Source organism: Apium graveolens, chromosome 10, assembly GCF_009905375.1.
Source record: "Apium graveolens cultivar Ventura chromosome 10, ASM990537v1, whole genome shotgun sequence".
NCBI lineage: Eukaryota > Viridiplantae > Streptophyta > Magnoliopsida > Apiales > Apiaceae > Apium > Apium graveolens.
This window is the reverse complement of record NC_133656.1, coordinates 179406834-179432290: the sequence shown is the minus strand read 5'-3', so window position 1 is coordinate 179432290 and position 25457 is coordinate 179406834. Positions and strand designations below refer to the sequence as shown.

General features: G+C 34.9%; 2 protein-coding genes across 2 annotated transcripts; one reads left to right on the top strand and one right to left on the bottom strand.

Moving 5' to 3' along the window:
- The first annotated feature begins 17899 nt into the window (after nucleotides 1-17899).
- On the top strand, nucleotides 17900-19037 carry LOC141689280 (BTB/POZ domain-containing protein At3g56230-like). The gene is made up of 3 exons (XM_074493528.1): nucleotides 17900-18094; nucleotides 18187-18363; nucleotides 18503-19037. Exons 1-3 carry the CDS (start codon nucleotides 17900-17902, stop codon nucleotides 18968-18970), a joined length of 840 nt encoding a protein of 279 aa, XP_074349629.1. The 3' UTR covers nucleotides 18971-19037.
- Nucleotides 19038-19544: 507 nt separating this feature from the next.
- LOC141689216 (transcription factor bHLH61-like) lies at nucleotides 19545-22097 on the bottom strand. Its single transcript, XM_074493428.1, has 4 exons — nucleotides 21800-22097; nucleotides 20861-20989; nucleotides 20613-20783; nucleotides 19545-20044 (listed from the first exon to the last, which is right to left on the bottom strand). Exons 1-4 carry the CDS (start codon nucleotides 21884-21886, stop codon nucleotides 19949-19951), a joined length of 483 nt encoding a protein of 160 aa, XP_074349529.1. The 5' UTR covers nucleotides 21887-22097; the 3' UTR covers nucleotides 19545-19948.
- Between the last annotated feature and the right edge of the window lie 3360 nt (nucleotides 22098-25457).

Below are 25457 nucleotides of genomic sequence, written 5' to 3'. Positions count from 1 at the left end.
CTCTTGTAGCAGTGTCCTAATCCTTTAGTAAGCTTATCACTCTTTTAATTTCTGTGGGAGAGAGAGTGCCCATTAAGTTGCTGCCAAGAAAAGTGAAGGATCCATCTTCAAAGTAGATTCTTACTTCTCTTAGAGTTACAACTCAGACTCTGACTATTTCCTCAGCTAGTTGTTGAAAATAATCTTCATCCGAGATGCACCAATTTGAAGGTAGAAAATCATTTTGCTTGAAACAGTTCCAGATGGCCCTTTCTGTAATTTGCACTTTTTCAGTGTGCTTAGCTTTCTTAGATTTCCTCCCAACAGACTTGTAGTTGACTTTGAGTGATGGCTTTGTAGAAGGTAGGTTTGTGATTTTCTTTAGAGATGTTTGGCTAGAGGTGATTGGTACTTTTAGAAGGGTGTTAGCGGTTTATTTGTATAGGAATTTAGGCTTAGAGGTTTGAGGTGGTTTGATGATTGGGTTTGTTGGCTTTGAAGGTTGAGCTAGATTTGTTTGGATTTTTAGGATTTGTTGTGGTTGTGGTTATGATCCATCTTCTTTCTTCTTCCTTCTCCTCTCATCCCCTTTCTTTTTCTCATCATCCTCTTTCTTCTCTTCCTGCTTCTTATCCTTGCTTCCAGCTGCCTTAGAAGATTGACTTGAATTTGAGTCAGAAGGTTTTTGATCATCTTTCTTCTGCTCACCATCATCCAAGTTATCCTTATTGATTTAAGTTTAGGCAAGTTGGCTTCAGGATTTCTCAGTTATCTCCCCAACAACTTAATCATTTATTCATCTTCAGCAGTCTTATTTCTCTTTACTTTCAAATCAGTCTCCAAAATCATGATAAGCTTTTTGTTGGCCATGACACATTGCTTAGGGATTTGGAAGTGTTTGCAATGTTTGGTAGTAGCACATATTTATGTCACTCCCTCGCTAGGCTGTAGATAAGCTTCTGGAAAAGTATCCACTTGAGCATTCTTCAATTCATTAAAAAGAGAGTGTCTTCATGAATCACTCTTTGGACTTTGTTTATCAGAATGTCCAGCTCAGATGCCCTTCTAGAGATAAGATAGTTGAGGGACACCTGCATACACCTGTCTACCCCTGAGTCATTTATGTTGACCACAATCCTTCTTCCCTGAGAATTAGCCCTTGTTACTAAGATCACCCTTATTGAGTTTATTGTCTTGACCAAGGCTTTCTTGTAAGAGAAGAAATTGTCATTGAGAGAAACCCTGAGAGCCTTAAGCAATTCATCAAATTCCCTGCTTAGACTAGGTCCTCGGGTGCTCTAATAAGCCTCTCCATTCCAATATCAACTTCTTGAGTTTTGTTCTTTTCAGCAGCTTGGAAACTTTAAGTAGATGATCTTAATAGCCCGAACCACTATCTCCCTCTTAGTTTTGTTGGCAGGCATGAGAAAAGGAGTAGGAATTTCAGGCCTTACAGCCTCAGGAAGTGCAGGCAATGGTATGTTGAGCTTGCCCATGATGGCTCCCAAAGCAACATAATTTTGTATTTGGAGGTGCTTGTAGGAGTCAACCAAGACTTGAATGTCAGCCCGTTGACTCTGCACCAATGTGGTGAGAGCATGCACTTGATCTGTGAGCTGGTCATTTGAAGTTTGCAGAGTAGAGACTTGACCTTGAAGTGCTTCGATTTGAAGATTGGTAGATGTTGAGGCGTGGATGAGAGCCTGTAGATGTTGAAGAGCCAAAAGTTGCTTACACAGCCTGTTTGATACCATCCATAAGCAGAGCAGAGGGCTCATATCTGCTTTGGTGAAGCTGGTTCAACTTTAGCTTTGTGTCATTTGAACTTGTAATTTGTTATTGAACCACTTCATGAAGAGCAATGAAAGACTGTATAAGATTCTTGACATCTTTTTCCGTAGTAGTCAGATCCATCCTTGCCATTTGATCAGCAAAATGTTTAAATTTGGAAGTGATCATGACTTGGGAAGGTATAATCTCATCCATTTTCTCATTTATCAGTTTCCTTACTTTATCTTCATGACCATTTGGTTTGAGTTCTAGAGCTCTTCCAAAGAGATGGAAAGCTTTGAGTTGGGCTTTGGAAACTTCACTGATGGTATCATAGACTTCATTAGGGGTTAAGGCTTTAGCATTACTTCCCAATATAGTCAAGTAGTCTTCCCTGAATTTAGCTAAGACACCCTTCATCTCCAGATTGTAGTCCTTGCTCAGCCAAGCATCACAGTTGCCATCATGTTCATCTTCATTAACAATTTTGTCTTATTGTTCTTGGACATCTGTTTGATGTGAGAGCATGTTGGCTTGATAATCCTGGTTAGACATATCTGAGGTTAAAAGTTGCTGAGAGATCTGTGCAAGTCCTGTTAGCTGATCCACTATAAAATCTTCAAGATTATATGGAGGAGTAGCTTCTTGTAGCCAGTTGGAGAGAAGGTGTGGTTGTTGAGGTTGTGAGGTTGAGGGTTATGGAGTTGGATCAAAACCACATGTGACAGAAGTCACATTTTGACTCACAATAGGTACTATGGTTATGACAAGTTATTGTTCCACACTTGTTGTGGGAACCTCCAATTAAATTGGAGGGGATTTGACTGGGTTACTGTCATGTGCACCAGTCTCAAACCCTTGTGTTTCTTGTACCACACTGTCACTTAAATATGCTATGATTGCCTCCTCTATGACAGGATCATTGGAAATTATACTCCAAGCATCAACTGCTAATGCAATTTCTGCTAGGGTTTGAGGGGAGTTGTTCCTGGAACAGGAACCTCCAATTAAATTGGAGAGGATTTAGATAGCTCCCCCTCGGGAGTACTACCCTCAAACCTAACAGTCTGTGAAGGCTGATTTGTACATGAAGGTGCATTTATAATATCCATGGGGTCTTCAGTAAAAACTGATGAATCCCCCATGTTTGTGTTGGTGTCATCAAGGTCTACCCCAGCATGTAGCCTCTCACCAACTAATTTTAGTTTCTGGGTGATGAGCAAAGTTTCTTGAACCAAGTCACTTGATTGAGGAAACACTTGAGGATTATATTCAAGTGTTTTAGTGTAGGAAGAAGAAATTTTAGAGATAAGTAAATTTTTATCATGAGTGAGTGTCGGCAGCTCCCCTTGAGTAAATGAGGGAGGTTCAATAGATGTGCTCTCACTGTGTGTGCCATCCTTATTTCTCCTACCATACATTTGAATTTGTTCAAGTATTGGTTGTGCAGACTCTGTACAGGGTGCATTGGGGAGAATGCTATTTTCAATAGAAACACCCTGTTGAGAGGATATCTCTAGAATCTGTTTAGGCCCCATTTGTACAACTGCATTCTTTTGGGAGGATACAGAGGTGCCTTGAGTGGTCAGCTTAGTTTTCTTATCCTTCTTTATTTTTCTGACCAAAGGTGACTCGGATTGTATTTGTACCTCACTACTATCATTCATAACAATTAGGGTTATCTCTTTTCTCTTCTTTTTACTCACTTCACCCTTTTGAAAGGATGAAGTGGTTGGTTTCCTAGCTGCTAATGGTTTTGAAGAATTAGGCTCAACATGGATAGATCCTTGTGGGGGTGTTTGTGTTTGTGCTTCCATAAGCTCAGGAACCATTGTTGCACTAGGTAGAACTACAATAGGCCTCATGTCAGGCATATGATAAGGGCAGGTCTTAAATCTTTCAATCATGAAATGCGTTAACTTAAGAACCACTGGAACCTTATTCTTAGTAATTAGTGATCCAAATAAGATTTTGGACACTTGCTTATAATTGCCTATTTGTGATCTATCTACACCATTTATCAAATGTATGTCATTCACTTTATAGTTCAAAGAAGACATAATAAATCTAGGAAGAAAAATTTCCTTACCTCTTGACTCCAATGGCATTGTTAGCCTGATGCTCAATTCCTCTAGTATGTAGTGTCCTACATTGATCTGTTTGTTGTGAGTCATTGAGTAGACCAGCTTCTGGACAACACTAGATATGTTGTCAAACCCTGACTTTCTGCAAGTGAAAGCCCTTATCACTGAATTAAACAGGAAGGACCATTCTCTCCTCAGGTGCTTCTTATTAATGCTTGACAGATTGATCTTCTCAGAATAGTTGATGAAGTCCATGAATTCATACAGCTCATCCTGAGTTGAAGCCTCCACCAGCTTGTCAGTAGGTATTCCTAATTCCATATTGACATCATCCTCAAAGATCTCCACATATTGTCCCTTGATCGTGCAATTTATATCAATTGATACAACTTGGTTCTCATGCACAATTGTCCTTATTACTGCTGTGTTCCAAAAATCCCCTAACATATCCAAGTAAAGCACTAGATTAGCAGTAAGAGCCCCTACAAAGTAAGACTCAGAAAAGAACTTGACAAAACTTTTGAAACTTTCAGGTGCTTGGTTTGCATCTAAGAATGCAAGGAAGTTAATCTCCTTTGGGATGAAGGGTACAATATTGTTTGCTGCCATTGTTACGAGTATGAAGTTTAGTGGGTAAGAAAAATTAGTGAGAAAGGAGTTGAAACGAGAGAGAAATCGGTTTTGGATTGAAAAAGTTAGGTCACTTAGAGTTCTCGAAGGTGTAAGTATGTATATGTATCGAGATGTCTGGGTATTTATAGTAAAAGCAAATGACTTGTCGAGAAGTCAAAAATAGACGTTTGGAGTATACTTATCGAGAAGTCATTTTGAGATGTGAAAAACATATCGATAAGTCATTTTATTTATTCTTGTAGAGAACTAAAAATTAACTTATTGAGATGTCAAATAAATACCCAGTTTGTCCAAAATGGACTCAATTGTTTCCAATTTTTATTTGAATAAATCAAAATAAAATCAGAATAATTTTGCCAAAAGTATTTTACCAAAATAATTTATTGAATTAAATTATTTTAGTTCTGAGTCATCTATAAGTCTAGAAATTATACTTGTAGAGAACTCTACAATGACTTATCGATAAGTCATAATAAAGCTTATCGAGAAGTCACTCGAGAAGTCAGTAAATTGACTTATCGAGAGCTCACTCGAGAAGTCTTAAAATGACTTATCAATAAGTCAGTTAGACTTATCAAGAACTCAATTCACTATATACTTTTGATCACTTTGATTCTGCCTTGTGTTAATTTTACATATTAAGGATGTAAATTTACAGCTAGATAGTTTTCTTAGAATTTGAAAAATTCCAAGCTGAATTTTCATTTTTGAAAAATAAATATGCAGAGATTTCTGAAATATTTATAATTTATATTTCAGTTAATTTCCAATTAAATCAATATAATTTTGATTTACTAGAAATTAATCTGCTGCATAACATTAGCCGAGTTCTTGCCTTAGGATGAAGAAGCATAACAATTTCACCTACAAGTCTAGTGAAAGTGGCTTCATCCAAAGGTTTAGTAAAAATGTCAGCTAATTATTTTTCTGTTGGAACAAAAATTAGCTCAATGGTACCATTTGTATCATGTTCTCTAATAAAATGGTACCTTACATCAATGTGCTTTGTTCTAAAATAATTAACTGGATTAGCCACTATAGATATAGCACTAGTACTGTCACACATAATTGGAATTTTGTGTAACACTAGGCCATAATCTATTAGCTGATTTCTAATCTAAAGCACCTGAGCACAACAGCTTCCAGCAGATATGTATTCAGCATCAGCTGTGGAAGTTGACACAGATTGTTGTTTCTTACTATACCAGGATACAAGTCTTTGTCCAAGAAACTAACAGCTTCCGCTAGTACTCTTTCTGTCAACTCTCATCCAGCAAAATCTGCATCTGTATATCCAACAACGTCAAAACCAATTCCCCTAGGATACCATAATCCCAAGTTTGGAGTCCCCTTCAAATATTTGAAAATCCTCTTCACAGCCATCAAATATGATTCTTTTGGATTAGCTTGAAATCTTACACACACACACATGTATCAAACATGATGTCTGGTCTACTTGCAGTTAAGTAAAGCAATGATCCAATCATCCCTCTATAGCTTGAAATATCTACACTTTTGTCCTTTTTATCTTCATCCAACTTTATTGTTGTAGACATAGGTGTAGATGCAGGTGAACAATCAACCATGCCAAACTTTTTTAATAAGTCATTGACATACTTAGTTTGGCTGATGAAGATTCCATCATTTCTTTGATTGAATTGAAGTCCAAGAAAGTAACTTAATTCCCCCATCATACTCATTTCATATTCACTCTGCATTAGCTTGGAGAATCTTTGGCAAAGCTTTTCATTGGTAGAACCCAATATGATACCATCCACATAAATCTGAACTAGGATCATATCATCACCATGCTTCTTGTAGAAGAGAGTCTTGTCTATGGTACCTCTAGTGAATCCATGTTTAATAAAAAATTATGATAGTGTGTCATACCAATCTCTAGGTGCTTGTTTGAGTCCATAGAGAGCCTTAAGTAGCTTGTATACAAAATCTGAAAATTCTGAATCTTCAAAGCCAGGTGGCTGTTGCACATAAATCTCTTCTTCCAACTCACCATTAAGGAATGCATTATTCACATCCATTTGATATACTTTGAAATTTGAATGTGCAACAAATGCTAAGAAAATCCTCATTGCTTCAAGCCTTGCAACTGGAGCAAAAGTTTCATCATAATCTATTCCTTCCTCCTGTGAGTAGCCATTTGCAACCAACCTTGCTTTGTTTCTGGTAACAATTCCATTTTCATCCATCTTGTTCCTGAGCACCCACTTTGTTCCAATAATACTTCTGTTCTTTGATGCAGGAACCAATTTCTAAACTTTATTTTTTTCAAACTGATTTAGCTCTTCTTGCAATGCAGATATCCAATCAGGATCAATAAGGGCTTCTTCAATTTTCTTTGGCTCAACTTGTGACAAAAAAAATGCATGAAGACATTCATTTGCAATTGCACTTCAAGTCCTCACTCCAGCAGTTGGATCATCAATAATTGCTTCTCTAATGTGACTTTTATCCCACTTCCTTGTGTGAGTTTGTTGACTTGTTCTTTCTGCTTCTTCTTCATTACTGACATGACTTCCAGAATTTTCTCCTCTTTCTCCCCCTGAGTTTGTGCTGTCAAATTCAGGTGTTTGAGCTGAGCTTCCATTCTTATGATTCACTTGATTATCTGACTCTTCTACAATTCTATGATTTGTGTTGATTTCAGCTTCATCATCGGAGTCACTATCAATGTTGAGATTTTCAAAGTTAAGGGCTTCAGCTTCATCTTCATCAAGGCATTCCAAGCCTGGGCACTTGTCATCATCAAAAGTAACATCTGTGCTTTCCATAATTTTCTTTTGTTCAATCAAATAGACTTTGTATACAGTTCTCTCCAATGAATATCCCAGAAAAATTGCCTCAAAAACTTTAGAGTCAAATTTTCCCACATATTCAGAGTTGTCCTTTAGCACATAGCACTTGATTCCAAACACATGAAGATGTTTCACAGTAGGCTTTCTTTTAAACAAGATTGAGTAAGGTGACTTGACAAGATTCTTGTTAATGAGATATTTGTTCTGAGTATAGCATGCAGTGTTCACAGCTTCTTCCCAAAAACTAGTTGGCAATTTTGCATCTTACAACATTGTTCTAGCAGCCTCTACTAGTGTTCTATTCTTCCTCTCAACTACCCCATTTTGCTGAGGTGTTCTAGCAGCTGAGAACTCTTGAACAATGCCCTTGTCTTTGCAGAATTCAGTTAAGGTTGCAGTCCTGAATTCTGTTCCATTGTCACTCCTCAACCTTTTCACACAGTTCTAATCTTTAGCCTGTTTCTCAATCTTCTTTATGTGCTCAATTATGATGTGTGGAGTCTCATCTTTAAAATGCATAAATTCTACCCATGTATATCTTGAGTAGTCATCCACCGTCATAAATACATACCTTTTTCTTGAAATTGACTGGACATTAACTGGTCCAAATAAGTCCATGTGAATAAGCTGCAAAGGTGAACTTATACAATTCATAGTTTTACTCTTGTGACTTTATCTTTTCATTTTTACTTTTTGACAAGTATCACAGACTTCATCTTGAGCAAACTCCAGATTAGGAATGTCTCTTACTAACTCCTTTTTGACCAAAGTGTTAATTGCCTTGAAATTCAAGTGAGACAGCTTTTTATGCCATAACTCGATTTATTCTATAGATGCCTTGGTGTAGAAGCAACAAATTCCATCCTTATTTGTTGAGTCCAAGTCTGCAACAAATAAGCTTCCTTTCCTTGATCCTTTTAGAGCAACTTCACTAGTTTTCTTGCTGATAAAAGTGCATTCTTCTTTGTTAAATAAAACTTTAAATCCTTTGTCAGTAAATTGGCTAACACTGAGAAGATTTACTTCAAAACCAGCTACTAGTGCTACATCATCAATGACAATATTTCCAGAGATCAAATTTCCATATCCCATTATGAAGCCTTTAATGTTATCTCCAAAGGTCACTAATGGGCCATCCTTCTCCTCAAACTGTGATAGCAGGGTCATATCACCTATTATATGTCTTGAGCATCCACTGTCTATGGTCCATATGACTTTCTTCTTTTTGCCCTGCACACAATGAGTTTAAGTGTGTTTAGCAACCCAAGCAGTATGTGGCACTTTCTTCTTGTTAACAGAGTGAGCAGAATCAGAATGAGTTGTTTCAAATAAAATAGAATTCATTGACTCTTGTGTATTTTCCCTTTTTGTTGTAGACCCAATTTTTATTTCTTTGAGGTCTACTCTCAGCTTGTGTTTCATCACTTTCAAGTTGCAAGGGATGCAATCAAATTTGTCACAGAATGAGTAGGGATTATTTGCCTCAGCTTCATTGTATTTGTATGCTCCTTCTACTGGCTTGCTAACAACCTTTTTACAAAGGTGAGTTAGATGATTCATAGAGCCACATCTTTGACATTACTTCCTTGGAGCATCTGTAATATGAGCAAAACTGTTGCTTTTGTTTATCCCAATCTTCCCATTTTTATTTTTCTTCTTCTTTCTTGCATCTTCAGTTTTTTTCCTTGACAGGTGTCTTGGAATCTTGGTTGACCATGGGCTTCTGTTCAGCTTTCGAAATTGGAGTCATTTCTGCATTTTTCTTCTCATTGTCTTCATCAGCAATTTGTTACTTTATAATCAACTCTTCTTCACTGAAATTAACTTCACATGCCTTGAACATAGGTGAAACAACCTTTTTCAGTATAGCTGGAATATCTTCATTTTCTGTTGCTTTTCCTTTGTCACCTATATCTTTCTTCTTGTTGTTCAAGATATCATAATCAAAACCAATAGCTATATTAGCACATGGCTTGTTCTTCTCATGGTATTGTCCAACCAACTCAGATGCATTTCTGAAAGATTTTAACTTGACTTCATTCTTTTCCAGCTTTTTCCTCAACACAACTTCAATTTTAGCAGCACACTTTAGCTTGTTTTTCAGATAATCATTTTCTTACTTGACTGACTCAAGCTCCACAAGTAGTAGATCCATCTTCTGTCTTTCACTCTCAATCTTCTCATTAGCCTTAGTTAGCCTACTGACTTCCTCAGTAGCTTCCACTAGACTAGTGCATATGAAACATCTCCACGCTCATCTTTTTCACAGTCTCCTTATATTGACTAGCATTTAAATCAATAGTGGTTAGAGTTGGTACCTTTGATTTTGAAGTGGATGCTCAAAAGCCATAAGTGCATAGTTTCCAACTTCTTCATCCTCATCATCAACATCAGTATCATCCCAACTTTTTCCTTCTGCAATATAAGCTTTTCCAGACCGCTTCTTCAAGAGAGCTTCATACTTTGCTTCCAACTCAAGATAGGCCTTGTCTTTCTTCACCTTTTTAGGCTTTCTGCATTCAGTAGCAAAGTGACCCAACTCATCACAGTTGAAGCACCTCATCTTTGATATGTCCACAGATCCTGTTTTTTAGCCACCTTTGCTAACTGAATTGAACTGAGTTTTTGGTTTCCAATTGCTATTGTTTGAAGATTGTCCCTTACCTCTGAAAAACCTTGGCTTCTTGACTCTAATATTTGAAAACTTTCTAGCCAAGTAAGCCATGGACTGATCCATATCATCTAATTCATCCAAGGTGTAATATTCATCTTCCTCCAGTTCCAATACAACTTGCTTTCAAGGTCCTTTGTTCTTCTGTTCCATAGCTTGACTAACTGAAACTTGATCATCTTGCTCATCTTCACTTTCTTCTCTGTCATTTACAATTAAAGCACTTGAACCATCAACAACATGTCCATGATGTTCTTTCAATGACTTTCTTTGCATCATTTCAAGTTCATAAGTCATAGAACTTCCAAAGTTATTCTGCTCAAGTCTCTTCCTTCTCTAATAGCTGAAATTTTCTTTTCAAGATGGTTAGGAAGAGCTAGAAAGAACTTTAGGTTAACCTCCTCAGCATCATAATATTTATCATGTAGCTGCAAGTCATTTATCAATTTATTGGACCTTTCAAAAACTTCAGTAATTCCTTCTTTAGTTTTAGCCATAAGCCCCTCATATTGAGAGATTAGAATCTTCCTTTGGTTTGATCTAACCTCCTTTGTTCCTTCACACAAGATCTCAATGTTCTCCCAGATTTGCTTAGCCGTGTCACAGTTGACAATGTTATTGTACATTACATTGTCAAGTGACTCTATCAAGATCAGCTGCAAGCCACTATCTAGAGAGACTTTCTCCTTCTCAGGCTCTTGTACTCTGAAGGATCTTTAGGGGCATAATGTGCTGGAATGACCATATCTCCATCTGTAGATTCCTCAACTCTTACCATGGAAGTGAAAGGACCATTTTTGAGCATCTGAACATATAGGGGATTGGTCATCCTGATAAATAACAACATTTTCTTTTTCCATAGTGTATAGTTAGAACTGCCAACGGTGGGGATTTTGATGCTGCAAAGTTTCTGTGTATTTATTCTTCCAAGATATTTAATCTGTTTACTTTCAGATTTTGCTCTGATACCACTTTTTAGGTAATAAATACAACACAGAGGTGGGGTGAATGTGTTTTAGACAATTTTAGTGGCTTTTTGTTTTTCTTAAGCTTGGTGAACAAAGCAGATGTAGAAATGTAACTTGTAAAGATATTATGATTTAAATGAGATTATAATACATGCACATGAACACACTATCTTTCAAAACTTCACTTAATTTTATATTAAAATCAAGTATGTGTTTTGCTACAAATTTTTGGGTTCTTGTTATGTTAAGAACTCAGCTTCTCTCTTGAGAGTTACAAGAAATTTCAGATCTATTTGTTACAAAAGAAACAATGCAACCAGTATTTACTTTATAGAACAGTAAACACTGGTTATTATACAGCAAGCATTAGCATGTACTAAACCCTATTTTTAGATAATCAATTCTTTCTATTTCTGGCTTAGTGTATCTTTGCTAATCTTGCACGCCTGTGACTTTACTCTGTCAGTTAATCTTGGCCTTTGATCTTGAACTCTTCAAGCTGCTTTTTGTAGACTTGTCAGTCTAACTGATTGGATTGTTTGTTGATTGTTAATCTTGGATATTGAACTGGTCTGCACATTGTACTTTGAGTTTTACCTCGAGATCTCCAGTTTGGTATATAGAGAACTTGACATCTCGATAAGTATAATGGCTTATCGAGATCTCTCATTACTTTATAGTTGTTATGACTTGTAGAGGTCTCTGAGTTCTCTATAAGAGAATTTAGCTTGTCGAGATCTCTCATTTTCATGTCTTCAGTTTGGCTTATCGATATCTCTGGGTTCTCTAATGACTAATTGACTTGTCGATAACTCAGAGTTCTCTAGTGATATTTGACTTGTCGATATCTCAGAGTTCTCTAGTGATATTTGATTTGTCGATATCTCAGAGTTCTCTAGTGATATTTTGACTTGTCGATATCTCAGAGTTCTCTAGTGATATTTGACTTGTCGATATCTCAGAGTTCTCTAGTGAAGAAATGGCTTATCGATATCTCCAATCTTCATGTCTTCAATTTAGCTTGTCGATATCTCTGAGTTCTCTAATAGCTTTCATGACTTCTCTATAAGTCATTATGGAGTTCTCGAATGACTTCTCTATAACACTAAATATGTGACTTGTAGAGATCTTGACTTAGAACATTTTTCTTAAAATAGATTTATTCAACTCCAAGCTTCTTCATAATTATTCTGAGGCATGATCTTCTTCTAGATAGAATTCTTCGGCTTGATACTATTTTACAGAAAAAGACTCCAGTCTGCTCTTAGATATTTTTATAGAAAAAGACTCCAGTCTGCTCTAAGATTACAATGCAACTTACTTAGGGTTGTCAATTTAACTTAGTCTTGTTATAGTACAGGCATGTCTTGCACAACAAAGTATACGAAGTAAGAGGGAAACAGATTACGTCGTAATACCTCGTTGAATAACAAATTATATCCTACGAAAAATATATCCAGCCGACCTGCAGTCGTAACATTTTTATTCATGATCTTCTGCACTCTCCTAAGAAACTCAACACCATCAGATGGGTCAAAAACAAAAGGTATGAACACGTGTTGATTATCTTTGCATTCTTGATCATGCTTACGCACATTTGCCTTAGCTGTTTTTGTAGCCTCCTGACAACTAAAAAGGATCCATTCCCAAATCCACTCTAAGGAGAAACTTTCGTTAGTCCATTCCCAAGCGATACATTTAAATTAAATTATCAGGAATTATACTTTATTTATTAATCTTTAAAAAAAGTTAAAAAAATTATACGTCAAATTCTGATATATTACTAGGCCCGTACCTCGTACGGGTTATTATACTAAGGAAAGGATATGTGCAGTATGACTTCACAGTCAAAGCTTCCTAATATAAAGAACATTATTTTCCAAAATATTTATCGAAATGCAAATTTACATTCCAACAGAACCTTATCATATTAACTAATTGTGGTGGAACCCCTGTTTAGTTCATGAAGTCCTGTACAGGCATTGTCCTTGCGTACAGTATCACGGTCATATATCAACACAAAAACCATGCCCCTGTCTTGGGATGAAATCAGGCCAATTAAATCACGACAGATTATAAATATGTTTTTTAATTTTCGCTCCTTTTGTAAATAACTAGATTTGCATATAACATACAATTACATATCTTTTATATGTTAATTCATTTTTAAGAAAAACATTCATTATAATGATAATGGATATGATAAATAGATAAGATATTGGAGTGAACACGAGTGAAATATCGAAATATAATATGAAAATAGTTTATTTGTGTATGAAATATATACCCGTCCGACAGACTTTGCTCTGGGAATGAAATGAATAGTTTGAAATGAATAGTTTTATATAGTTAATTAGTTTATTAGTATTATATGTTTCTCGGGGAATAGCCTTTTATTCCTATTATTTTATATTATAGTTTTGCTGTAACATTTATATTATAGAAGTATATATTTCTCGCGGAATAGCCTGTACGACGTCATTACCTCTTTTTTATGTTAACTATTTGTTATATTCGCTCAAATTTCATTTTTAATAAGGGATCATTTAATTTAAATTTGATTAAGTAATAAATTAGTTGGATTAAAATATTTTTCTTATTTTCAGTCATTTTTGTTGTTACAAGTAGAGGCCACCGTATATCTCAAAAAATTACAAGTATTAGATTGGAAGGAATTTAATAGTCTAAAGGTATTTAACCCAAAAATATCATGTATAAATACTAAATTCTCGAATTTTTAAGTATTAAATATTTTGAATAAAATTGGATTTTTAAGTATTTTCTGCAAACTCGTACATGTGAGTAGGGAAGGCAACGAGTCAGATCGGATCGGGTTTTGTAAAATTCAAATTTGATCTGCAATTTATAAATTTTCAAGTATTTGATTGGAAGTAAGTAAAAATAAACCTTATTATAGAATTATGTTACATAACACATTTTCATTGAATGGTAAGGATACAAAATTGTTACTTTGTATATTGTTAATAAAGGGTTAATGTAATGATTAGGGTCTTACTTTCTTAATTGAAGGTTAAAGGTTCGACTCAATTATGTGTGTTCGTTTGTTTAACTAAAAAATAAAACTCTACCTATTTATGTAATTCAATTTTAACATCAAATATAATAAATTTAATTATCAACAATTATCGAACATATTAGTTAAAATATTAAATTTAGTTATTTCATGTATATAAATCATGTATTATTGTTATTGTTATCACAATCTGCGATTAATACATATAATCAAGTGTGTGTGAATAACATAAACCAATAAAAAGGATATGAAGGAGAAGTTCTCGAGTTTAGTCGTATAACTGTCTCCTTAAAGCTATTACGGCCCTCACCGTATGTGCGAGTCGTTAGCCTCCCAGGATAAAACGAGAAGACGACGATGTTACGCGAATAACACATTCGACGAACTAGAACGGAGAAAGAAAATATCACCGGAACAGAGAGAGGGGTAGGGTTTATGTTTAGGAGGCGGCTGTGTGTTGTATTTCGAATGAATGAACAACCCTAAGCCTGATACGATATTATATAGGCTCGAGGAAATGTGTGCGCTACTCCACGCATGATTAATTAAAATGCGTTAATTAATTAGTCGGTTAATAAATCAAATCCGTAATTGAATCAGATTATTATTATGTAAAATCAATTATAATAATCTGTGGTCAAAACGAATTAAAATTTTAAAAGCCCAAGCTCAGTGGAAATTAAATTTAGCAAACCTAGTCTGTGATTATTCGGGCCAATTTTCTGCTATATTCGTATCCGCACATCGCACACGCAGGCAAGCTCGAAGGCTTCGCAAGCCTCAAATTGTCCCTCAAAAGCCCAAGATTTGCACCCCCGCGCGCGATAAGTGTCCCTCAAATTGTCCCTCAAATTGTTGGAGTAATATATAAGTAACACATTTGAACACTACATAAGTATTTTGCTATATAAAGTTATGCATGATCCTTTGCAAAATTAACGTGGGACTTTCATTTCTTCCACAAATTTCCACTACTAAGACACTAACTTTAAATCTTCATATCTCATCCATCTCTTAGTCATTTTGAGTGATTCAAAGTACCTCGAAAAGCTCTCTCGGAGGAGAACGCATTCCAAGTGTCACTCGTTGCACGCGCGCAACATTTGTCCACTTAAATTACGACTCAAATTGAATTGACAATGTGGGACTACTACCCACATTTTCCAACAGTTATAAAATTATGTAAGATATGAATATATTATCGATTTTTTTCGAGTTCGGATTGGATTTGGAACAGATTTCTGATTTCGGGTCGGTTTTGGATTTAATTCAGATACTTTAAAAGTAATTAATTAAAAATAAACATTATTAAACATATATAACACATTTTTATTGAAGGGTAATGATACAAAATTATTACTTTTAGATATTGTCAATAAAGGGTTGACGTAATGGTTGGGGTCTTACTTTCCTAAATGAATGTTAAAGGTTCGATTTAATTATGCGTGTTCGTTTGTTTAACTAAAAATAGTACTATATATATTTACATAATTTAATATTAGCATCAAATATAATTAATTTAATCATCAACAATTATCCATAATATCGGTTATAAACATTAAATATAATTATTTGACGTATATATAAATCATGTACTATGTTATAAAATTATATAATATATGAATAAGTTATCATATTTTTTTCGGGTACAGATCGAGTTTGGAATGGATTTCGAGTTTTGGGTCGGGTATCGATTCAGTATAAGTAACATCCAAATTCAGATCCAAACTCTTTCTAGTCTAAAAATAAGATAAAGATCCGGATTCAAATTTAAAAAATCGGATTAGGATAAATCCGTCGGGTTCGGGGAGAAATTGTCATTCCTGTTGGAAATTAATCTAACTTGTTTTATTTGTTTTAGTTGTTTTATTTATTTATGTTTTTGTTTTTGAATAATGGTTGTTGTTAAGCCGTGCTTTTAGCTTTAGACTAAGTCTTCCAGTGTTTTTAGGAGAGTCATGGGACGATAGGGGTGTTAGAGACTTTCCAGGAGATAGTTGCATGGTTATAGCCACCTTAGTTAGATTATTTCCTTATATATATGTATGTACTCAGTTCAATTTTAGTAAGAGAATAACACAAATCATTCCAGTACTTACAAACTTTGAGTATTAGGTCATTCGGTGTGTGCATAAATAGTTTATATGAGTCTTTATTCTCTTCATTTGGTATCAGAGCTCCCCAGGTTCGAAGGTCCTGTTTATGCCAAAGTATCAACCACGACACACATCAGAATCCATGGAGACACCAAGAACAAAGGAAGGTGTTGTGGCTGTGAACTACCACATGCTAACCAAAAGCAACTACACTGCCTGGTCCCTAAAAATAAAGATCTTCATGAAGGCACAAGGTGTTTGGGGTGCTATTGAACAGAAAGAACCTAGGGATGCAGTAGATGAAAGGACTGTGCAGATGGCTCTTGCAGCCATTTATCAAGGTATGCCTGAGGATGTGTTGTTGGCCATTGCATAAAAGGAAACAGCAAAGGAGGCTTGGGAGGCAATCAAGACAATGTGTATGGGGGTGGAACGAGTACAGGAGGCTAGGGTGCAGACATTAAAGGGAGAATTCGAGTCTCTCATGATGAAAGACTCAGAGAAGATAGAAGATTGCTGCTTAAAACTAAGTGGCATTGTGACTAACATTCGAGTTCTTGGAGAGGCTATGGAACAATCCAGTATTGTAAGGAAGATTCTACGAGCTGTGCCTGATAAGTTCCTCCAAATAGCTTCAAATATTGAACAATTTGGAGATGTTAAAGTCATGTCAGTTGAAGAACTGGTGGGACGTCTCAAGGCCCATGAAGAAAAAATGAAAGGTAGGAGTGAGCAAAGTGAGCAACAACAGCTTCTCTTAGCTCAGAAATGGAAGGGCAGACTGGACAAGAGCAAAAATAAATGTTTCAATTGCAACATTTATGGTCACTTCGCCTCAAAGTGTGACAAACCTCGATGAAAGAAAGAACACTGTCAAGAAGCAGATCTAGCACAACTTCATGACGACGAACCGGCATTGCTGTAGAGGCCGTATGGGCCAACAAAGACAAGCCATACGGGCTTGTGAATAATAGCCATAAGGGCTGTGAAATGGATGTCATATGGGCAGGAAATAAATTGTCAGACGGGCAAACAAGGAAACCAAAAGGAGCTGTGATTAGTGGTGCCATATGGGCACAGAAAGGCCACAGGGGTTGGATCAATGTATTTGTCATACGGGCATGAAGAAGTTGTTTCAGTTCAAGGCATGCCATATGGGCACAGAAAGGCCACACGGGCTGGATCAATGTATTTGCCATACGGGCATCAAGAAGCTGTTTCAGTTCAAGGCATGCCATACGGGTTATGTTAAGAATCTGCAGAAACAAGTTTAGATTAAGGGGGAGATTGTTGGAAATTAATCTAACTTGTTTTATTTGTTTTAGTTGTTTTATTTATTTATGTTTTGTATTTTTGAATAATGGTTGTTGTCAAGGCGTGCTATTAGCTTTATACTAAGTCTTTCAGTGTTTTTAGGAGAGTTATGGGACGATAGGGGTGTTAGAGACTTTCGAGGAGATAGTTGCATGGTTATAGCCACCTTAGTTAGAATATTTCCTTATATATATGTATGTACTCAGTTCAATTTTAGTAAGAGAATAACACAAATCATTCTGGTACTTACAAACTTTGAGTATTAGGTCATTCTGTGTGCATAAATAGTTTATATAAGTCTTTATTCTCTTCAATTCCTACGTATGAGGTTTGAATTTACGATGTTCCTGACTTGTAGGAAGTCTTGCTTTTGCATGTATTAATCGGATCTGAGAAGTAATGGTATAGTTCCACGTGGAAGCCTGGAAGCCCGCAACATTTTCAGATTTTCAAGTCCAACTAATATTGCACCCATATGTTGTAATGGTAAGTAAGAATAGTTGAAGGTGGGTTATTGAGATGGAGTTTTCTGCACAAATGGACTGCCCAATATGTAACTATAGTGTGAGTCCCATTGTATTGAGGCCGTTGAGGTATACAATCTGTGGGGCTTGTTATGAGGGAGCTCGTAGTCTCATCGCTTTGATTAACAAACTTTATAACAATAATAACAACGATAATGGCGGATCAAAAGTTAATCATCTAACATCATCGCATCAGAGCTCTAATAAGGTATGTATCTCGTGTCGAATTTCTATATGTTTTTGTAAATTACGAAATTCATTGAATAAAAAAGTCCAGCATAAATTTAATTATTTATTCAGGGGTTTGGGAATGCACTGAAATGGGTGAAGGAAATGACAGACGCAGAAGAAGAACTAAATGAGAAATTGAGATTTCTTGGAGGATTCGTATATGCATTCAAAGATCATATTCATACTGATATTAACGTCAAGCCTGGCGATTTCGGACCCTCCATTCCAGCACACAGAGCTTTACTGGTAACTCCCTCACTACCAATCTACTACATGATGCATGGCTTATGTTGCATCATGTAGATTTTTAATTTTATTTGGTTCTCTTTGGATTGATTTACCATGAAATTTTGTAAAATCAAATGAGACCCCCTATATGTTGCAGGCGGCAAGGTCTCCGATATTTAAGAACATGCTAGAGTCAGATTCATATATAACTGCTGATCATCCACCAGGAGGCACTATAACACTTGCAGAACTCAACTACGAAGAGCTACAGTGTCTTTTAGAATTCCTTTATAACGGTAACTTGAGCAAAGAAAAAGTGGAGAAACATGTCTACGCACTCTCTATTGCAGCTGACAAGTACGAAATACCCTACCTACAAAAGTTTTGCGAGAATCAAATGCTGAGATGCCTGAACTTGTCGAATGTTCTAGACGTTTTAGAAATCTCGGACACTTGCTCAAATTTGATACTGAGGGAGGAAGCCTTGAACTTCATAGTTAGAAACATGGGTGAGATTATTTTCTTGCCTTCGTTCGAGGAATTTGCATTGAAGAATCCACATCTAAATGTTCAGGTTACAAGATCTTTGTTCTTGGAAAACAAAAATACCAGAAATGTGATTTAATTGAGAATACTAGCTAGCTAGAAAGTAGAAATGTTTTTAATTGTTACCTAAGTTGTTGGAAACAATTTGACCCTTCATTGTTTTGAAAACATTATCATGTTCTTATAATGTATATTATTCTTGTACATTATGCTTATGGTATATCTCTGAGCCAAGTAGATATAGAGTTATGTTTTAATATATTTGCATGTACGTATTTATATAGTCTTGAATATTATAAGATCGTGTTGGGGTGTTTTGTTGTGTCTAATATCCAATAACGGAGGGAGAGTGTTGAATAACATATAATTCTTTATCTTTATCTTGAAATTTTAAACGGGTTGGTTACTTAATTCAGCATCGCAAAGCAGACACCGAATAAATAACTGCTTGAACCAATTAAAAATAGCAGCCTTTCCTAAACAGCTTAAGCAAAGTGTAAAAAATGCATTGAGAGGGGACGAACTAGCTAATAATATATCAATACAATACTAAACAGTGAGATAAATTGATTCCCTGCAAAGCTTCAATAATATATATACAAGCTCTAAAAGCAAGGAAAGAGTTTGGAGTTTGAATAATATCTTTATCGTTGGGATATCTTGATTTCTTGAATTGTACGTGTTCTAGGTACACGTGGCTTGAGCATGTAATTAAGTGAATCTCATCAACCATAAGCTAACTAGCAATGCAAAGTATAAATGTTTATATAGCCTTGAAACATACTTTCATTCATGATAAGAAATTTCTGCAAATGCTTTGCATTATACATTGTAAACGAAAGTTGTCAAGACCGGCTAGGTTGGCTTTGTTCCTCGATCTTGATTGATTCGTAGCGTGATCCAATATTCTATGATGATCATCTAGTTGATCCTAGCTACCATGCATCTTATTTTTAGGACCGTACTTGAAGCCAACTAATGAGCTAATTAAGATATAAACAAAGAGACATGGAAATTAAAACAAAATATGGTATATAGCATGCATATTATATAATCTTTAGTCCTGATCATTGATTTCTCTCCAGTTTCTGATGGCCTGTGAAACTGCTTGTTCCACTACTTGCGCATTAATGCTTTCTCCGATTTCTTCATCCTGCACCAAAATTCACTCTCTTCAGTACTTCCGCGTCATTCATTTAAGCAATTTGAATTGCGGACATATGCATTAATGCCCTCTTCTGAGTGATGATCAGTAACAAAATGAAACAAACACCAAATGCGTTTTTAATTATATATGTTGTTCCCTACACTTTATATATGAACAAAATACACGCATCCCGGTCTCAGCTATTGGCTACCATCCGTACATGCATATGCAATCATGCTAGCTATTATTGTGTAAACTTACATATACTCTAGCTAAACACACATACAAGAAAACATAGTATTTCAACCATCCCATTTTAAAATTACCACGTTTCTTAAAAAAAGTTGTGAGAAATGTGTTGTCCACATTCGGTTAATAAGTGTGCATAGAACAAAAACGACTCTTATAGTGAGACAGAGAGAGCAAGTGTTATTGTTTATTTTATTAAAAACAATAGATATTGTAAAGTAGTTCAGCTTAATTCTATCAAGCACAATATGATAATTTTATCAAGCACAATATGAATGGGAAGAACTAAGGGAGAGATGGTTAAAATAAAATTTTGCATTCTTACTTCTCCGCCAAGGGCTTCCAATCTGAAACTGTCAATGCAAGAAACCCTAGCTTCCGATACAATAAGCCCGAGTTCTTCGAAAGCTCCCAATATTGGGACAAGCAATCCTGGACAGGTCCTATCGGAATGTATATTCACTAGAAACCCTTTTTCTAGGGTTTCTACTGCAACCTGCATAGGTAAGTGTTTGAATATATATATGTAAACTGGTCTAACATAATCGAGAAACTTAGATGAACATTACATACCACAGGCCATGAGGTCTGGTTGTGACTAGAGCTTTGCCCGGTACCGATATCTTGATTCAGTCTGTCCACTTTTTGTTTCAGGTCTGCTATATACTTTGACGCGTCGACAATGATTGAGGTTTCATTTAGCTGCAAAATTAATACAGACAAAATCTGATAAGTTTATTTGCTTTAGTACATGTACTTACATTTATATTCTTTTACCTATTGGAGGAGGTCACAAATATTAAATAAAAAAGGTTCTACTCTTTAATTGTCTCCGAATCTCTGTCTTCTAAGTTTGTATAATTACACTCCTGTCTGAGCTTATAATCGTCTTGTTTCAGATGACTTTAATCGTAAGTACTTCGTTCTTGTGAAACTTTTGTACCCAATATTAATATTGCCCAATCAAATTGTGAATATTTATTTTGATTCACAGATATAGATGAAAGTACGATACTACATAATTATTAAAAACTTCCGAAACAATTATAGACACACCAACAACATTACTACAAAGTACAAACATCTCAAAAAAGACTTTTCAAAACAATATATTACATATATTTTCATGATGAAGTATCTTGATATTGGAATAGATATAAAATTTGGAAGCCAGGGGTTTCACTAAGAATAAGACGATAACAGTATATATAACCACACAATGGAGATATATACTTAGTAAAAATGAAACAGGAATGAGACTCATATTCGAAAATTTAGAGTGATCTGCAACAAGAAACCTAGAATTTATATTGGTGATATTGGCTATAGCGATGTGAAGACCTCATCAGAAACTAGCACTACAAAAAAACAGACATTTCTGACAAATTAACCTTTACCAAATTAAGATAAAAAATCAATCTGCGAAATTTCCAAAAACAAGAAATCAAAGATGATCTTATATAAAGCTGGTGAAATCTGAAAGGTTGCAGAGAGATAGAATTATAAAATTACTGCGTGAGAGTTTGTGATGGAACGAAGAAGTTGCAGCTTCTCATGCAGTGCAGCAGCAGCAGCTTTCTTGTGCTCTCTAGAAACCATTCTTCTTCCCTTTATAAACTATATGTCTAGCTCAAACTTTCTCTCTTTCAATATATGTATCTCAATCTCTCTTATAATCTCTCTTCTCTTTTTCCTTTTCGACTCTCAGCGACCTCTAAAGGTTTAAATAGAGGGAGATGGCTTTGATTGAGCGCCCTTAAATTAACAGATGGCTTTGTCTGCTTCCCCACAGTACTACTGCCTCAGTTTCTTCACTACAATGTACTAATTGAGTTCTATTATATTATCATAATTGTATAGTAGACGCGTTTTTCTTATTTGAAAAATCAAACCCAATATTTTAAAACAAATTATGACCACGCCCGACCTAGTAATTTCCATGCAATACATTTATAAACGTAAACATGTATATGAAGGTAAATGTGTATAACAGTGCAAGGACGGTGAAAGTAAAGAATATATCTTAACACGAGGCCTCTGAACTGTGAGAATGGAGGAATGGTCAGCTCGTGATTTTGCTTTGGATGGGAATGATGAAACATAGAATGATATTTTATTTGTGCATAATTAGGAGTCCAGGATATAAATATAAAGGTGTGTAGATTCCTCTACAAATTTAAAGTGATTTCGCTTTGAAATTGTTTCACCGTAAATCTTCTAAAGAAAAAGAATTAATAAAAATATTATTTATATATTTACCGCTGATAATAAATTAATGTAATAAGATAAGAACCATTCTTTTAAGAGAACTAATAATACAAATAAATGTGTACTTCATCGATTGTTACAAACTTGCATCTGGCTATATATATATACTTACTAACTTAAATCCCATAGCTTCTCGTTAATATTTTAAATTTTTATTTATCCCGTCATATTATAATTCTAAAATATTTATATAATTATATAATAATAATAAATTTATAAAAAAAGTAATAGGATAACATATAATCGTAGTTTAGTAGCTATCGAGATTCTTCGGACCATATTTCCCGGATAAGTACATAAGTACATTATATGTAGTAGTTTAACAATTTAGTAGTTTAACGGATATATAACATTATTTATTTTTTTCTTAATAATAAGATAAGTTGTGGTTGTAGTTTAGTAGGATAAGTAAACTATTAGTAGGATAAGTAAACTATGTGTGTAGTAGTTTAATAATTTAGTATTTTAACAGATATATAACACTATTTATTTATTTTTTTTAATAACCAAAATTAGGAAATAACCGTTGAACTAAATTATATCACATTATAGTACCATACAACCAATTTTGTTATTTGTTATACCAATATTATATCTCATTAGGTAAAATGATGGATCTGGTGTCTTGAAGGATAGTTAGTACATTCCTTTGTCTAGGGCCTTTAATATATAGATACTATAATATATAATTATTATTTAATAGAGAATTATATAATTTCTAGGCCCATCAGTGAAATAAGGAAAACTCATTAATCAAACTAATATTTATATATTATAAATTAGTTTAATAGAGCCAAAAAGGCAAAAAAAAAACTTGTTAAGCTCAATTGCATTAATATACAAAACAGATAAGAGCATCAAAGATAATTTGTAGTGTTCTTTTCAATTTTCTTACACCATTGTAGTTTAAATTCGAAACTAATATACTACACTACGTGTCTTTATATATTAGTTATGTAAATATTGAAGGGCTCAGCTATATTGTAGATAGGTTGAGAAGTAAATATTGGCTAAATTAAATTGTAATGATTTAATTAGGGATTTTGCACGAACAAAGAAAGAAGAATAACTTTTTAATTTTAATTTGAAATATTTTATATTTTATAGATTTTTCAAGTAATTTTAGTTTATAGAAATTTATTTATTTTAATTTAAAACGACTAGGGACTCCGAAATTTCAGAGACTCCGGGCTTATTCACAGGAAAATTTGCGATGTACAAAAGTATACGGGATCCCATGATTATGTATACTAAAGTTTGAAACGAGGAATGTATTTGCAGAAATGCTGCGATGTATATTGATTTGTTATACATACATGATAAAATAAGAAAAGAATGAAGCATCGAAATGGAGGTGGGGGGGTTTGATTAGTGATAAGTGGATGCATCCAAACAATTCTCACGGGATATTTGGAGTTGCTTCACTCTCCCTCTATCTCTTTCTCAAAACAGCCGTCAACTTTTGTCCTCTCCTTCCACTCTCTTACTACACGTGCCTCTCTACCCTTAAGGGTCACATATTATTAACTCACCCTTCTCATCCAAAACTATACCTCGAGAGATCGATAGAGATGGTGTACACTACTTATAAATTATATCTATATGCACGCGCACAGCATTCACAAATACGGGGTCTTTGCCAATTGACTCTTCTTGACTAGCTAGTGAACCAGACCAAAGACTCCCCATCATTATGTCTACAGCATTTCCTTTCAAACTGTGTAAATTTAATACTCCTACATGTTTCAAATTCAAATCTTTTCTTAAATCCTTGCGGTTGGTAAAGAAGTAGCAACAAAATTATGAGGGTGGGGTTCAATGGGACTTCTCAAGGATGATCAACTTTAAACCCTAAATAGCTTTTAGTTACTTTATTTCTTATTCGGCCAAAAAAAATTCGGGATAACCGAGAATTGAACTGTCACGTAGATATAACTTATCAAGAGAATAGGAATGCCTACACAATAATATAAAAACAAAAACTAAACTCTACTTCTAAGGGGGTGTTTGATTTGATGGTTAATGTGTCCGGTTAACGGAATTAATAATTTAGTGGATAAAATGGGAACCTCATTTCTTTTTGGTGGGTAAATCATACCCAACATGTCTAGAAGTTTTCATTTTATTTTGATTTCCATTAACTCCATTCTCATATTCTCCATTCTCATTCCCATTACGCATCCAAACGCCCTATATCTACCTTAAAATTTGATAAAGCTACTTCACATATATCTACGAAATTTATTCTAAGGTCTTTGCGCTAAGTATTTGTGCTCGCAAGGACTTGGCGCATATGTTCTCTGACTACTTTTTGCCCTAGCAAGTGTCCTCATGAGTATACGAATTCCTCTCGCCAACAATGGGTTTGAAGTCCTACGGACGTGTGTTCTGCTCAGGTATAGACGTCCGGTCCACAGCCTGCATATATAAATAAGTCATTTAATTAAACACAATAGCCATTGTTGCAGGGCCTGTGCTGTATAGCCATTGGCTCCAGGGCCTGTGCTCGAGGGAGTGCTATAAATCAGTAACATAATCAGACTTTTTAAGCTATATGGGGTTGAATTTTCCAAAATTATAACTTTAATTGATAATTTATAACAAGTCTAGCTGATAATTTATAACAAGTCTTAACTTGGTTAGTTAAAAAAGAAATAACTATCATTTTGGTCATAGGTTCGAATCTCATAGAAAAAGAATTTATAAGTATATCTTTTGAGTCAGATTATATCCCTTAGGGGCTGCAGGTTCGCTACAATAAAAAAAATCTAGTTAAGGGTTAAAAAAATCACTGATTTTATTTTTCAACATAGGTGAAAGAAAAATATCACCGACTTTTAAAATAGTCCTACTTTAGTTACTGCATTAAAAATAAACTTATGTTTAACTATTTTCAATTCCT